Genomic DNA, 15,364 nt, shown 5'->3' on the forward strand with positions numbered 1-15,364 from the left:
GGTAGGGCGTTCGCCTTACAAGCGGCCAACATGGCCGACCCGAGTTCGATTCCTCCGCCCCTCTCGGAGAGCCCGGCAAGCTACCGAGAGTATCCGATATGCCAGACACAGTAACAACAAAGTCTGCAATGGAGACGTTACTGGGCCCGCTCGAGCAAATCGACGATCAACGGGAGGGCCTTTACCTTACCTTTATGTAAGCAATTTGCTTTGTGCACAGTCTTTTAAATCTCAGAAAGTATCTCCTATGATCTATATTTTGAAACAGGCATTTGATTTCCTTACCTGGGTCCGAGTGAAGCTCTGGATCTTCAGCTCTTGACATTTTCCGGGGAAGAACGCTTCCTCTGCTTTCCTCTTGCTCTTCTATTTCTTTTGAATTACTTGACTTGTCTTCTATGTACATTCGTTTGCGATTAAGAGGCGTAGGGTCTTTGAAAAGTTAAAATAACAGTGCTACTTACTATTTTTGATTAATTATCGAAAATGATGATGACTAAAATCTGTAATTCCTTGAGAGGAAACCACGGTGTTAGTTTGGCAGTTAGTGTCTTGATGTGCAGCCAAGTCTACGTACCTGGCACCTGGACGGCGTCTGGGGGCACGTTCCGCCCTGTCTTCTCCCTCTCCTCACTGGATAAGGATAAGAGTGATGGAGAGCGACTCCCCTAAAGGAGACAGGAGAAGTCAGAGATTCTACGGCCTCCGTTCTTCGTCCTTGACCCTCTCTCTCAACTTTAAAGCCAGCTGTTTCCAATGCTGTTGGTTCTCTTATTATAGATTCCGCACCCCGCCCAAACTCTCTCATGTGTTCATCTCAATCTTAAGTTACAGGAGCAATCTTGCTTTTTCCTTCCTATCAATACTCCTAATTTTTAAAATTCTTCCACAATTTTTTGTGTCAGAAAATGGGGAGTCATAGAAATTCTAAGTACAGGCTTTTTCCCCCGCAATGTTCCTTTAACCCTCACACATTTCACCTATTTTATTATTCCTTACACATATTTCTCTGTTCCAGTAAACGAGTTTCTATTTTATGAAAATGTGTAGCCTTTTATATCTATATTACATCCTGGAGTTCTCCGTATACTTTATGACAAAAAATTCACCAGGTTCCTGTATAATCATGAAACCTGAAAGTCCTAACTGTAAATGAGTCAGTGCTTTTCATTTTAAGTCTTAACTTTTTAATAATAAACTCTCCTATATACTTCAGATTATGAAAATTTTATAATATGTTACATATATACAAGCGGGCTGGATAAATAGCATAGCAAGTAGGGCATTTGCCTTGCACGCGGACGACCCAGGTTCAATTCCTCCGCCCCTCTCGGAGAGCCCGGCAAGCTACCAAGAGTATTCCGCCCGCAAGGCAGAGCCTGGCAAGCTCCCTGTGGCGTGTTTGAATGCCAAAAACAGTAACAATAAGTCTCACAATGGAGATGTTACTGGTGCCCGCTCGTGCAAATCAATGAACAATGGGAGGACAGTGCTACATATATACAATCTATATAAACTTTATTGTAATTTTTATAGAATAGTAATCCTATTCTTTTAGAGGCTAGGTTTAACAAAAGTCTGAAAGCCAACATGATATTATTTCTTTTGTTTTGCGTATGATTTTACTTTGGAGTTACTGAGGAGAGAGGCTATATTCAGGATATAGGCCTACACGCTTTTAGAAGTTTCATACAAAATTTTGCTGAAAATTTGGTCTGTGGAGACTACTGGTTAAAAAGAATCTTAAGAGCTTCTGGGGATAAAACTATCGAAGTCCAATAGGTAGGAATGAAGACTGGTTTGGTCACATTTTAGATCTTAACTGGGAAGTGCTGAGCTGCCGTCAATCCCATCTTTGTATGTAGAGGTTAAATCACCTCAAAAGAACAAGGTGCATCAGAGAGTACAGTGGGGAGGGTGTTTGTCTTGCAAGCTGCAGACCTGGGTTTGATCTGAAGCACCCCATACAACCTGCCGGGGATAATCTCTGAGCTCAGAGTTGGGAATAAGCACTGGGCAACCCAGGGTGTGGCCCCCAAATTAAAAAGAAAATAATATATTTGGGTATTTTACTACACAGTTCTATACTTACAAAACCATTGTTTTTAAAATGGGAAAAGGGGCTTTGAAAAATTATACTTGAGGACAGACTGTCCTGCCTCTGTGTCAGGCTGTCTTTACCAGGGCAACTCAGAGGGGGACAGGTTGAGTTTCCCTCCCCACCCCAAGCAGAACCCCCGCCGCTGAAAACCTCCAGAACCCAACTGCCGCCATGCTTAAGGCCACTCTCCACAACCTCAGACGAGCCTCACCTATGAGGGAACCTGTAGAAAAACCCAAGTATGCAGGACCGTGACTGAGATCTCCAAGTTCGCTCAGAACGGAACTGGGCCTCCTCCCCCCAGCTCCCCAGTTTTCCAGTGGCTTGGCAGTCACACCCACAAACTGCCCCCAGTGCCATGTGATCTCATCAATGGCCAAGATCCAGAGACTATGAAATAAAGCTCCTGGAAGAGAGCGACATAGAACGTCCTGGACCTCTTACACTCGAGCCCACTGATGTACCAAAAGTCGCACACATCTGCTTGGTTTAACACACATGCTTATATTCTCTTATATCAGGGTTTACATGGCTCCAGGATGAAATACAACAATCTTCACATACTTTCCTCTTATGATGGTGAAAAGGTGCATGGTGGTGGGATTGGTGTTTGAATATTATCTGTAATGAACTATTGTGAACAACTTTATAAAAATAAAATATATAAAAATATTATAGATGAGAAACTGGGGTGCTGGAAGATTAGCTTGTGAAAATGTTAGACTTATCACTTAACTTCCCGTTAGTCGTCGATTTGCTCGAGCGGGTGCCAGTAACGTCTCCATTTGTCCCTGTCGCATGCTAGTGTAGCCCAATGGCATCTGTTCACTCCGGGAACATGAAGGGCCTCAAACCGATCGTTCATGATCTTGACGAAGAAGTCTGACCATCTGGAAGGTGGGCGGCCACGCGGTCTTTTGACATCCTGTGGAATCCAGTTGGTAACAGCTCTAGTCCAGCGGTCGTCTTTAAATCTCATTACGTGACCAGCCCATCTGGTTTTCGACACCTTGGCAAATGAGACAGCGTCCCTGATTCTTGATCGTCGACGGATGTCAGAATTCCGGATTCTTTCTCTCATTTGAGTGAAACGTGATATTCCAAGCATAGCTCTTTCTATTCTTCTTTGGGAGACCTGAATAGCGTTCTCATCCTGTTTGCGTAGGGCCCAGGTCTCTGAGGCATATGTTAATGCAGGAAGAACAGTGGAATCAAAGAGATGTGCCCGGAGCCGGAGGTTCTTCGTCCTCTTAGCTATTTCTTCGACGTTCTTGAAGGCGTTCCAAGCCGCTCTCTTCCTCCTGCGCAGCTCGGGTGCCAGGTCATTTGTCATGTTGACCTCTCGACCTAGGTAGACATAACTGTTGCATTCGGAGATGGTCGTTCCATTGAGAGCGAATGGGGCGTCAGGAACAAGGCTGTTTCTCATAAACATTGTCTTCGTAAGATTCAGCTGTAGTCCTACCTTTCCACACTCACAGTCAAAGTCGGCCAGCATTTGTGCCTCTTGGCTGATGTTTGGTGTTATTAAAACAATGTCATCAGCAAAGCGGAGGTGGTGTAGTTGCCGATCATCTATCTTCACTCCCATTCCTTCCCATTCCAGTCGTCGCATGATGTTCTCGAGGGTGGCACTGAAGAGTTTCGGTGAAATGGTATCACCCTGCCGCACCCCTCTCTTGACATCAACGATCACTTCTTTGTAGAATGGTGAGATCCTGGTAGTGAATCCGCAATACAGCTCACGGAGGATCCTGATGTATTGGGCTTGAATGCCCTGATTGGCTAGGGCTTCAATGACCGCTTCCGTCTCAACAGAATCAAAGGCCTTCTTTAAATCAATGAACGTTAAGCAGAGTGGCATCTTGAACTCCCGAGAAACCTCAATAAGCTTGGTTATCGTGTGGATATGGTCGATGGTGCTGAATCCTTTGCAGAACCCTGCTTGCTCGCATGGTTGTCCTTCATCTAGTGTTCTGCCAATCCTATTTAGGATGACTCGAGTGAACAACTTGTAGATGACAGACAATAGGCAGATCGGGCGATAGTTGCCAATGTCATGGATGTCTCCCTTCTTGAACAGTAGTACAGTCCTGCTGGTTTTCCATTGGGACGGAACCTTGCATTCAACAGGTAGCAAGTGAAGAGCCGAGCCAGTGTATTGATGAGTACTGACGGCAGGTTCTTCAGGTGTTCAGGTCTGACCTTGTCTGGGCCGGGTGCTGTTTGTGTCTTTACCGACGAAATGGCGTGTCGGATTTCGGAAGGGAGAACGTTGGGAACGACATATCCATCCTGTGGAATTTGGTATGTCGGCAAGTGGACATGGCTATCGAAGAGGTTTGAGTAGAAGTCATGGATAATCTTCTCCATTGCCGTTCTGGAGGATGTGATGGATCCATCAGGACGTCGGAGGGCAGTCATCTTGGTCTTGTAGTTGGCGAAGGACAGGCGGGCGTTACGAATACTTTTCCCGGCTTCTGCTGCATCTACCAGTACTTCTGCTCTTCTCTCTTTGAGGTCTTCCTTGATCGCATCTCTGCACTGCTTTGCGAGCTCGGACGTTAGCTTGCGGTTGCCTGAGGCATGCGCCAAACCACGCTGGCGAATTAGCTCAAGAGTTTTTGAAGATAGGCGATTTTTTGTGGCTATCTCTCTCTTGGCGTTCCTCGCACATTCATGGAGGTGCTGAACCAGTCGATCGTATTCCTCGTCAATGTTGTCAACAATGGCATCTTCCCATGTTGCCGCAATAGTACCAAAGAGTTCCCAGTTGGTGGTCATTCTGGGAGTTCTCTTTTTGAACTTTGCAGCCCTTTCTCCCCGCTCTACGAAGTAGAATTTTGCACGAAGGAGACGGTGGTCCGATCCTGTTCGAAATTTTGGGACAACAGCGACATCAGTCAGGCAAAACCGTCGATTGAATATGATGTGGTCTATTTCGTTGTGGAATCGTCCACCGGGAGACTCCCATGTCCATCGTTTAGATTCTGCCTTCTGGAACTGTGAGTTACCATGAATGGTAAATGGTAAATTTGCAAATAGCAGATTCAGGATTCAAAACCACACTTCTCTCTGACTCCAAACATAGTTTATACCCCCAATCTCCACATTAGGCATAAATAATTATAAAAACAAGACCAGGAAAGGGGAATGGGTTTATAAGCTCTCAACCATACAACAACAAATGCCAAACTCTCCCCAGCAGACACTCTGATGTGAAGATGGCTCTGCACATCGACAATGGTAACACTGAGATGTGCATTGTTTGTTTCTGATACCAGAAATGTTTAATAACAAACCCACCTGTTTACTTTATTACATAGGTGAAACTGTTACTGTCATCTTAAACTTTGTATTATTCACGTATTTTACCCAGATTCTTGTAGAAATCTGGAGTAAATGTATAATTAGACTGCTCTCAACTAAACTGTCAAGTTGTCACACAATTAAAGATTATAGGGTGGGGAGAAAACAGAGGGTGAGGGCATGCCGGAGGCCCAGGTTCGATCCCCAGCACTGCTAGAAATGGACAAAAAAAAAAAAAGACTGCAGGACACACTATGGTGAAATACGAAATGAGTGCATATGTTGGAGAAATGAGCCTACTTAAATCTAGAAAATGAACAATGTCATTTTTTTGGGTGGCAGCGCTCAGGGAGACACTCCTGGCAATGCTCAGGTAACCAGGCCAGTTGGAAGCTTGGGCCCAAACAGCACTATTCCAGAGCCCAGCATCCCATGCACAGAAAACCTGCTCCCCCATCCCCGCTCCCGACCTTCGTGGCTGCAGTGCGCAGACGCAGGTACCTGTCCCGGCTGGCCATCACGACACTGCTCTGCTCCTTGTGCTCTGCATCCCACATCCGTCCACTCTGTCAGTTCCTTGGCTGACTGAGGCCGTTTTACGAGCAGGTTCTCTTCCTCCCCACCGCCCCAAGCCCAGCCCAGACAAAGGCTGTTTGATAAAGATTAAAGACAACGATTTACCCCTTCACATTATATCTGATATAGAAAAAAATAGAAGTATATTTCTTACAAAAGAAAGGGAGCATGGAATTGGTGAGCAACTTTCTCTTGTACGCAGGAAATTCTTCTCACAATTTCTGGGTGACTGTTTTGAACCTCCGACTCCGTATTTTCTGTTTATTGATTCCGATGATGGCCTTTTTGGATCAGGTGATAAAGATTCTGTTATACGGTCATAGCCGTGAGTCAAAACCCCTTCTGTTATTTCCTCTCTACCTGTATTAGTCCATAAAACATAAACAGAGGTGGCAGGTGTTACTTTAGAAACAGTATGCGTGACTACAATTCTAAGAATATGATAACTTACCAAGTCCTCAAATCTTTGTTGTATTTAAAAGAACAAACTTTCAATAAATCAAGACCAAATTATATTTAAAAGATTTTAAAAATGTTAACAGCTGAATTTAAAATGGAATAAATATAACCATAGACTTTTAAAGCATCTTAATAAGAAAATATATAGTACATTTAAAACACATACTAAAACATAATAAAATATATAAGTATACTATAATGATTAACCCAAGTATTATGCTGACAATGTTTAATACAAGTATTGGTCTAAATCAAAGACAGAATGTTATGGTTGAAATGACTGCTTGGAAAAATTAACTCAGCTAGATAAATGATATCTAGATGAGAAAATTAAAGATTAATGTAAGTAAAAATAAATTTTCAAGTGTTTTCAGGCCCAATCAGAACATGGTACCTCTCCCTCCTGTATATGTACTAATTGAAGACAACAGTAGTTCTGAGCACTAGGAAAATATTATGGAAATGCATAAAATTGTCACTTTCAAGGAAGCATATGTTAATTGAGAAATATCTGAAATATATAGATATGCTTGCATATTTATATAGTTATATTTAGAAAAACTGATAAGTGTTAACTTGTAGTTGCTATACTAGTAATGTGTGTATATATACATCCACATTATAGATTTATGTGTGCATACATATATATGAACATAAGTGGGCATACATATATATATATACGCACAGTATACATCTTTGTGTGCACACATAGATGTATGGCAGTGCTTCAAAGAGCGTTAATTCTTTTCTTGGCCCAATTCTAAACAAAAGCAAAACCCTGATTTTTGTGGGAATAATCCACTACAGGTACACAAAATGGCCATAACATTCCTTAAAAACCTTTTACAATGAAATCTCCATAATTATTTCCATAAGTGTAGCACTGTAGCACTGTCCTCTCACTGTTCATCTATTTGCTCGAGTGGGCACCAGTAACGTCTTCACTGTGAGACTTGTTACTGTTTTTGACGTTATCGAATACACCACGGGGAGCTTGCCAGGCTCTGCTGTGTGGGTGGGATACTCTCGGTAGCTTGCCGGGCTGTCCAAGAGGGACAGAGGAATTGAACCCAGGTGGGCCATGACATTAAGTGTAATTTGAAATAAAATACAAAGTAAGACTAGCATTAAAATTTGTAAATACATAAACAATACTTGCAATATTATGGCATTTAATTTTAACGTCCCAACATGAAAATCTTCCACTTTAGTAACACTGTTCCTAAGTTTACTTAGCAAAAACCATGTTACTTGGGGGCTGGAGCAATAGCACAGCCGGTAGGGCGTTTGCCTTGCACACGGCCAATCCGGGTTCAATTTCCAGCATCCCAGATGGTCCCCCGAGCACCGCCAGGAGTGATTCCTGAGTGCAGAACCAGGAGTAACCCCTGAGCATCACCAGGTGTGGTGATCCAAAAAGCAAAACACTCAAAACTGTCTTCAAATTCTGTACAAATTCTGTTAAAACATAAAAGTATCCACAGAAAGAAAACAGTGACACTGACATCTCGTGACTTCTATGGATGAGGAGCTCCGGGCGGGCGGCGACAGGCCCAGACCATCATCTTCGGTTAGGTCTCTGACCACAGTCAGGTTTTCCCATTCTTTCGATCGCTCTTGTATCTCCACAGTGACGGCATTCTGCTGTTTCTTGGGCAGCACTGCGGCACTGCTTCTGGAATGGAGGTTATCCTCCTAAATGTACCAATAATTTAAATCACACAGAAACATGGACTCGATGTTTTACATTAGGGACTTTAACATGAGGAGTCGAGAACTTTATAATATAGTAGAAAGCATACAACAAATTCACAGGGGAAGAAAATTCATAAATCATCATAAAAATACAAATAAAATGCTATTCAGGAGTCAAAGAAAAGGAAAAAGTGCCGAGAGGTGCTAGATTCCACGAGTCTTGCCCCGCGCAGCCTGGCAGCAGACGCGCAGGGCCGGCATTGAGTGAGGACGGCCTGCGCTGTTCTATCTGGCCACTGCAGCCCTGGACGCAGACTGCAGAAGGAAAGGAGGAAGGCTGGGAAAGCAGGGCTCTGATGCTCTCATGAAACTTTCAGAAATTCAGAATATTTTCTTTCAAAAAGAATGAGAGGTGGCTTGTAAAGAAAGAAGTGAGAGAAAATGCAGCAATAAACTCCGGTGGGAGATGGTGGTACAGTCATTTAAAACCAGCGCAGCAAAATGGTCGGGAACCATCTTCATGCCAGACTCTGGGTCAAATCTTTGTTCTACCTCTTCCTTGCTGTGTGACCTGGAACAAGTTCCTTCATCTCTCTGAGTCTCAATTTTCTTATGTCTAAAATGGGACTTGATAACTAGTCCTAATATTGACAGCCCATTTTAGACGTGACAATTACAAGAGTTTAATGAAGTCAATGCTATAAAGTACTTAGAAAAGCCCTTGGAGCACTGTAAAGCATCGTGCGTTCCCCTCTATTAAAAAAGGCTTATCACAACAAAACGGGAGACTAACACCCAGGAATGGTCGAGATTAGTACCAGGAATTTTGCTCCTTGACTTGAAGGCCAGCCACATGTGCTAGGTGAAAAGGAAGCTCAGATAGAGAAGAGAGCACCAAATAAAGGGTGTTGGGAGGATCCTCCCAGGGTGGGAGAAGCATGCTGAAAGTAGACTCTGGACCGAACATGATTGCCACTCAATGCCTCTCTTGCAAAACACAGGACCCAACAGAAGAGAGAGAGAACAAGGGGGAATGCCCTGCCACAGTGGCAGGGTGGGGCGGGGGGGTGGGGGGTGGGAGGGATGCTGGGACCTGTGGTGGGGGAGGATGGGCACTGGTGGAGGGATGGGTACTTGATCATTGTATAACTGAAACCCAAGCACAAAAATTTATAAGTCTATAACTGTACCTCATGGTGTTTCACTAATAAAAAAAAAGATAAAAAAAAAAACAAAGGCTTATCAATCACAGGTAGCTAGAACTGTCTAACAAAACAGGTGGATGAACTCAGCGAGGGAAAGGCGGCAGCCTACAGGAAGAAAATGAGATCTAATGCTTTTGCTTTTATTCAAGAAAAAGAATTACATCTTCCTAAATTGCACTCATGCCTTAAAGCAGAATGAGAAAAATTAAGTATTTCTCATTTAAAAAGTTACTCTTTCACTAGAGTAAAACATCTGTTTTATAGCACTAACGCCAATTAATTAACATTATATTAAGGATCCACTTTGTTTTTTGGGTTTTTTTTGCTTTTTTGGGGTCACACCCAGCAATGCACAGGGGTTACTCCTGGCTCATGCACTCAGGAATTACCCCTGGCGGCGCCCGGGGGACCAAATGGGATGCTGGGAATCAAACCCCGGTAGGCCGCGTGCAAGGCAAATGCCCTACCCGCTATGCTATCACTCCAGCCCCAAGGATCCACTTTTAATGTATTTTTCTCTTACAGAAGATTAAATCTTAAAAACTAAATAAGTTTGGTAAGTATAGACTTAGAAATTGCAAATGTGCAACTGATTACCTTCACTAGCAGCTTCTCTTTCAGTAAAGGTGAAAATTCTTGTTCGCTCTCCGATTCTGAATTTGAGAGATCTTTGTAATTTTTCTTGGTTTTTGTTGCTCTCCGTGGAAGTCTAGTTCTCCAATCTGAAACTGTTTCATCTACCTGTTTGGCGGTATTTTTCTTGGCTGTCTTTAGGAAAAAAAATTCTAAATATTATTAACCGGTTTTGACATAAAATTTATCTACTAAAAAAAATGGCGCTGCACCAAGATGTGCAAAAACACTTTTATAGGAACACAAACAGATCCGGTTGACTGGATTTTATCTTTCCTTTCCAAGTACCTCTTCATCCCTTTCTTTCAAAGTCTGAGGCCTGACATATATTGGCTGAGGGAAGATGATATCAAAAATATTCATAGCCATAGAATAAAATATACTTAAAATAAGTCAACAGAACTAAAAAAGATAGAAAATAGGGTCAGGACAATTATGCTAGGGTCAGGATCATTATGCATAAAGTTATAAGGTATTTTTGTATTGTAGCACCGTCCTCCCATTGTTCATCGATTTGCTCGAGCGGGCCCAGTAACGTCTCCATTGTGAGACTTCTTGTTACTGTGTTTGGCATATTGAATACGTCACAGGTAGCTTGCCAGGCTCTCCGAGAGGGGCAGAGGAATCAAACCCGGCTCGGCCGGGCCAGCCGTAAGCAAGGCAAACGCCCTACTGTTGTGCTATCGCTCCCGCCTGTTGTATTAAAATAAAAAAATATTTTAAAGCACTATTTGAATACAAACATCTTCATTTTACCATTTTAGATCTTGCTTGTCTTCTTTCTGGGGATGATCCTGTGATTTAAGACAGTAAGGTTATATCTTACAAATAGTTAAATGGCATTAAAATTTATTAGAATATTTCTATATACAAATTAATGAAACCAATCTATCTTTAAACCCATTCAAAATCTACATTTCAAGACAATCTGAAGTCTAAATAACTTATGGTAGTGGGTTTAGAATATTACCAAGTTCCCTTATCCACTATGTTGTTATTATAAAACTTTTCAAGCATGTAAGAGTAGATGAGTAGTATGACGTTAAGTGCCATGATTCTATAAGCATTTGAGAGTTGGGAAGATAAACAGAGGCTAAGTCGCTCATCCTGAAGGTGGCTGAGCTGCTGGGTGTGGTCCCATCACTACCTTACAGAAAGAAGGAAGAGATTCAAATAATGCTGAATCTTCTCTTTTAGAATCAACCATCTACCCTCCCCCCCCTTATCCCAGAAGATAGTCACTATCCTGGAACCTGTTGCTTGTTCTCTTGATATTTAAAAAGGAAACATTTTATTTCAGACTTGTATAACAAAACCATGTAACGAACGTTATAAAACTGAATGACATCACTTTTATATTTATTATTTTATTTTTCACTTTTTAACATCGATTTTACTGAGGTTAGTTTTGAAACACAACGTCACCTTTCTCAAGAGTCTCTACAGCATAAGATTATCTAATGAACTTTCAGAAGGAAGGTTTTCCAATACTGGCAATAAATCAGCTTATACAGATGACTTCTCATTATTCAGGCATGTCAAAAAAGTTTATAGAAACTCCATTATAAAAGAAATCACTGATGGTAGCATATTTCTAATATTTTACTTTTGTAACAAATGTCTTTATACGATTTCTCACTAAATTTGTGCTAGGAAGTACCATGATAGCCTTATGTTTAAGCTTATAAATTAAATATTTCTTCAAACTCCAGACTCTACCAGAAGTAGCTTTCACAACTTCCCCCAGAAGTCTGCAAGCTCTGACTTTGTTAAAAAAAAAAAAAACTGTTTTCCTGTGTACTAAATAGATTATTCTATGGCAACTACTTAGCTACGTAACTGAATAACTGTGGGCTATTAGTATACAAAAGAAAGCAGACTGCAAGTAGGAGATATGGTAAGAGTAATTTAAGTATAACAATATTACAAAAACTGCTCTGGTTTTGGAGTATTTTTCTTCGTATTCCAAAAAGCCAAACAGGAACAAACAGTATCTGCAGCTACAACCCGTGCTTCTCAGCAGGGGCACGACGGGCAGAGGGGCATGGAGCCCACAGCCTCTCCGCCGTGACTTACTTGCTCTCCCCGGTCTCTGGGGCTTCCCCTTCTTGTTTCTTCTGCTGTAGTCGACCAGCTGGGGCTTCGATCTGGTTTCTTTGATCCAGCTCACATCAGTCCTGCTGTCATCACATCTATATTCGGTGTCAGTATCACTAAAGAGATTTTTATGCTTCTGATGTTTCATCTAGACAAAAGAGAGGGGGAGAGAGTCTGGGGGTCAGCAGCTGACCTGTCGCGGCTAAGGTGACGCCCTGGTCTGAATTCCCCGCAGCACACAGGGACTCCCGAGCACAGGAGGGTCACTCCTGAGCACAGAGCCAGGTCTAGCCCGACCACCATCACGTGTGACCACCCGCCAAATAAAAGAAAAAGAATTGTCATACACAAATATGTCACACCAGGTAAATTGAAATCAAAGTACTTGACTTTTTAGCATGCCAAGCTACCTGACATTACTGAAAACCTATCCAAGAGTCCCTCAAATCCAAAGCAGAAATTCCTATTGTGTTGTCAGTGTTAATTAAAACCTGATACTACTGAAGAGGGAAGAGAGTCAAGCTTTCACTTGTTTTTCGGAGGCAATACGGGTTTTTGTTTAAGGGCCCACTGTCATCACAGCCCTGCAATCCACTGGACAACTGTCTTATCTCTACCAGGTGATTACAAATAGCTTCAAGGCCAGAGAACTCCCCAGTCCCCCCAGAGGACTGCTGGCTGACCCCCAGCAGCACAGGGCCAAGCGTCCAGAGACTTTGGCGGACAACTGCCAGCCAGGTTGGTGAATTGCCAGGAAGGGCTGCAGGAACACTGCTGGGAGATACCTCCCCAGAAAGTTGTAAGAACAACATGGCAGTCTGATAGAAGGAAAAATGATACATATACTTGGATTTTCTAGTTCTGTGATAATCTTTTTCATAAGGCAAATATTACGAGAAAAAGTTTTGACTAGACATATTTGGATGTTATAACTTACCCTTTTATCTTTTTTTTTGAGAGAAGTTTCATCATGATTACTTAAATCAGCCCTAAACAAAAATATGCATTAATTTTTAACTGAGTTAAATTACTGTGTTTTTAAGGACGCGTGCACTGAATAATTAGACCTGGGATTCAAAGACTTTTCTTACTAATTATATAATTCTGGTCAAATCGCTTATCTTTTCTGACCACAGTAAATTCTAAAATAAGGTTCAATATTAGAACTACTAAATTCCCTCACCTAAAATATACAAATAACATTAAAAGTGCAGAGCTACTTCATATTAATTTGAGAATAACTTCATCTATAATTTTAATGTAAGAAGTCAATGCTAATGTAATGATTCATCAAGGGAACATTCACCACAGTGGCATTTTTGTTTACTCTTCTCATATGTTTAGGACAAACGGGGGAAATATTTAGAAAAAGAATAACTGAATAAGTGTACTTCAGTTATAAAATAGACACCTACAATTTTATTGCATTATCCACGCAGGCTTCTGTAGCTTGAAATTCCTGAATCTATATTGAGAACAAGCATTAAGATTTTTCTTAGAGTCAAAATAAGGTAAGTAAAAGAAAAAAACATATCTCTAGATTCCATCTCTTCACAGTATCATTAACATTTACAAAATCAAAGTTACCAAAATACTTATATTAAAAAAATTAACAGAAAGGCAGTTGTTTCACTTTGTTGCCTCAGTAAGGAAAGCTATTTTCTTGACGAGGTAGTCCAGGTCCCCGTTAGCCCCAACTTTATTTTTATCTAGTTAAGGATTTGGAAGATAATAATATACTTTAAAACTGGTCACTAAATAAATTTTAAATGTTTAAATCTATGCCATAAAATATTGTAGAGGATGGAAAATACAGAACATTTCATGGGAATCATAAGGCAACTGTAGCACGGTAGCACTGTCCTCCCGTTGTTCATCAATTTGCTCAAGCGGGCACCAGTAACGGTCTCCATTGTGAGACTTCTTGTTACTGTACTTGGGATATCGAATACACCATGGGGAGCTTGCCAGGCTCGGCCATGCGGGTGGGATACTCTCGGTAGCTTGCCGGGCTCTCCGAGAGGGACGGAGGAATCAAACCCGGGTCGGCTTCTTGCAAGGCAAATGCCCCACCCGCTGTGCTATCGCTCCAGCCCGTAAGGCGACTAACTACGGAAATCGAGCTTACCCCAAGTTTTATAACAGGCTCGTTAGCTCCATTCAAGTTAAAGTTGTAAACATCATTCCTGTGAAAATAAAGAGACTATTAGTTTCACTATACAACAGACTGCTTCTTCAAATATGACTCTAAGAAAGACTTATGGACCATCACTTACAATGGGCATTCAGAAGTAACATTGACAAGAGTCGTCTTCAGCTGTCGATAACTTCTTTTCTGAACTTTTTCCTACGTATAAAAGATGCTTTTGTGAAACCACTCAGGCTTGTTCACATTACTATACTTGGCAAACAAACAAATCTGCAGTTGTATTTTCTATCCATGCTTCCAACAGTACACATGCTACATCTGCAATACTTTTTACTGCCCAAAATAGTATTCACCCGTAATTCCGAAAATGTTAAAAACAAGTGTTAAAACTAAGAACATAATAGGACAGGTTGTAATAAAAATATCAGATTCTTTTTTCTTTACTATTTACTCATTTTGTACATCTCACTAGTGTTTCAAAGTTGAAATTTTGTGATATAATCACAAAAAACAAGCAAGCTTTTACTTTATTTGCACTATAATTTCCTTCAAACTTGCAAACAAAAGGAGAGGCTTCATTTATCAGTTAGTGCTGTTCGGGGAAATACGTATTAGATTATTATTACAGTCGACTGCTCAAAATGTATTAAACCAGATTAAAAAATCAAAAGGGGAGAAAAGCCAAATAAAATTGTAATATATTTTATTAAGGCAACTTAACAATTAAAGTATACAGTTATCACTAAATTTAACTGATAAGAAATAGTAAGAAGATTCAAAAATCTAGAAATACTTAAAATATTCATTTTACTTGTGATTAATTTCGAATTTAATTATTTGTCTATTTGATATAGAATTGTTGCAATATTATAAAATGCTTTCCCCCAGTATAGTGCTCCATTTACTGATCCTTCCCTATAATTATGTTATAAATATTTATTATTAAACTTATTTAGCTTAGATATTTGTTGATTTAACTCATACTTAAGAAAACAGAAGGGTAGAGAGCCACTTGGGTACTTGTTACCAAACATGTCAGTTGTTTAATACAATTATCAATATTCTGAAACCAATGGCTACCATCCTACTTCTATTTTCGTGTTTACTAGAGCACATAAGTAAACACTAAAAAATACTAAA

At 41.0% G+C, this 15,364-nt stretch overlaps 1 protein-coding gene across 1 annotated transcript in view; it reads right to left on the reverse strand.

Moving 5' to 3' along the window:
- Positions 1-15,364, reverse strand: part of SYCP2 (synaptonemal complex protein 2) — a 62,339-nt gene that overhangs the window by 5,210 nt on the left and 41,765 nt on the right. The window contains exons 25-33 of the mRNA XM_056108128.1: positions 14,352-14,422; positions 14,204-14,261; positions 12,055-12,223; positions 10,735-10,772; positions 9,943-10,113; positions 7,951-8,140; positions 6,141-6,346; positions 578-668; positions 286-432 (exon numbers count right to left, since the gene is read on the reverse strand). Coding sequence (XP_055964103.1) covers positions 286-432; positions 578-668; positions 6,141-6,346; positions 7,951-8,140; positions 9,943-10,113; positions 10,735-10,772; positions 12,055-12,223; positions 14,204-14,261; positions 14,352-14,422 — 1,141 coding nt within the window. The remainder of the gene's footprint in view (positions 1-285; positions 433-577; positions 669-6,140; positions 6,347-7,950; positions 8,141-9,942; positions 10,114-10,734; positions 10,773-12,054; positions 12,224-14,203; positions 14,262-14,351; positions 14,423-15,364) is intronic.

Source organism: Sorex fumeus, unplaced genomic scaffold (assembly GCF_029834395.1).
Source record: "Sorex fumeus unplaced genomic scaffold, SorFum_2.1 ptg000193l, whole genome shotgun sequence".
NCBI classification, from domain to species: Eukaryota; Metazoa; Chordata; class Mammalia; order Eulipotyphla; family Soricidae; genus Sorex; species Sorex fumeus.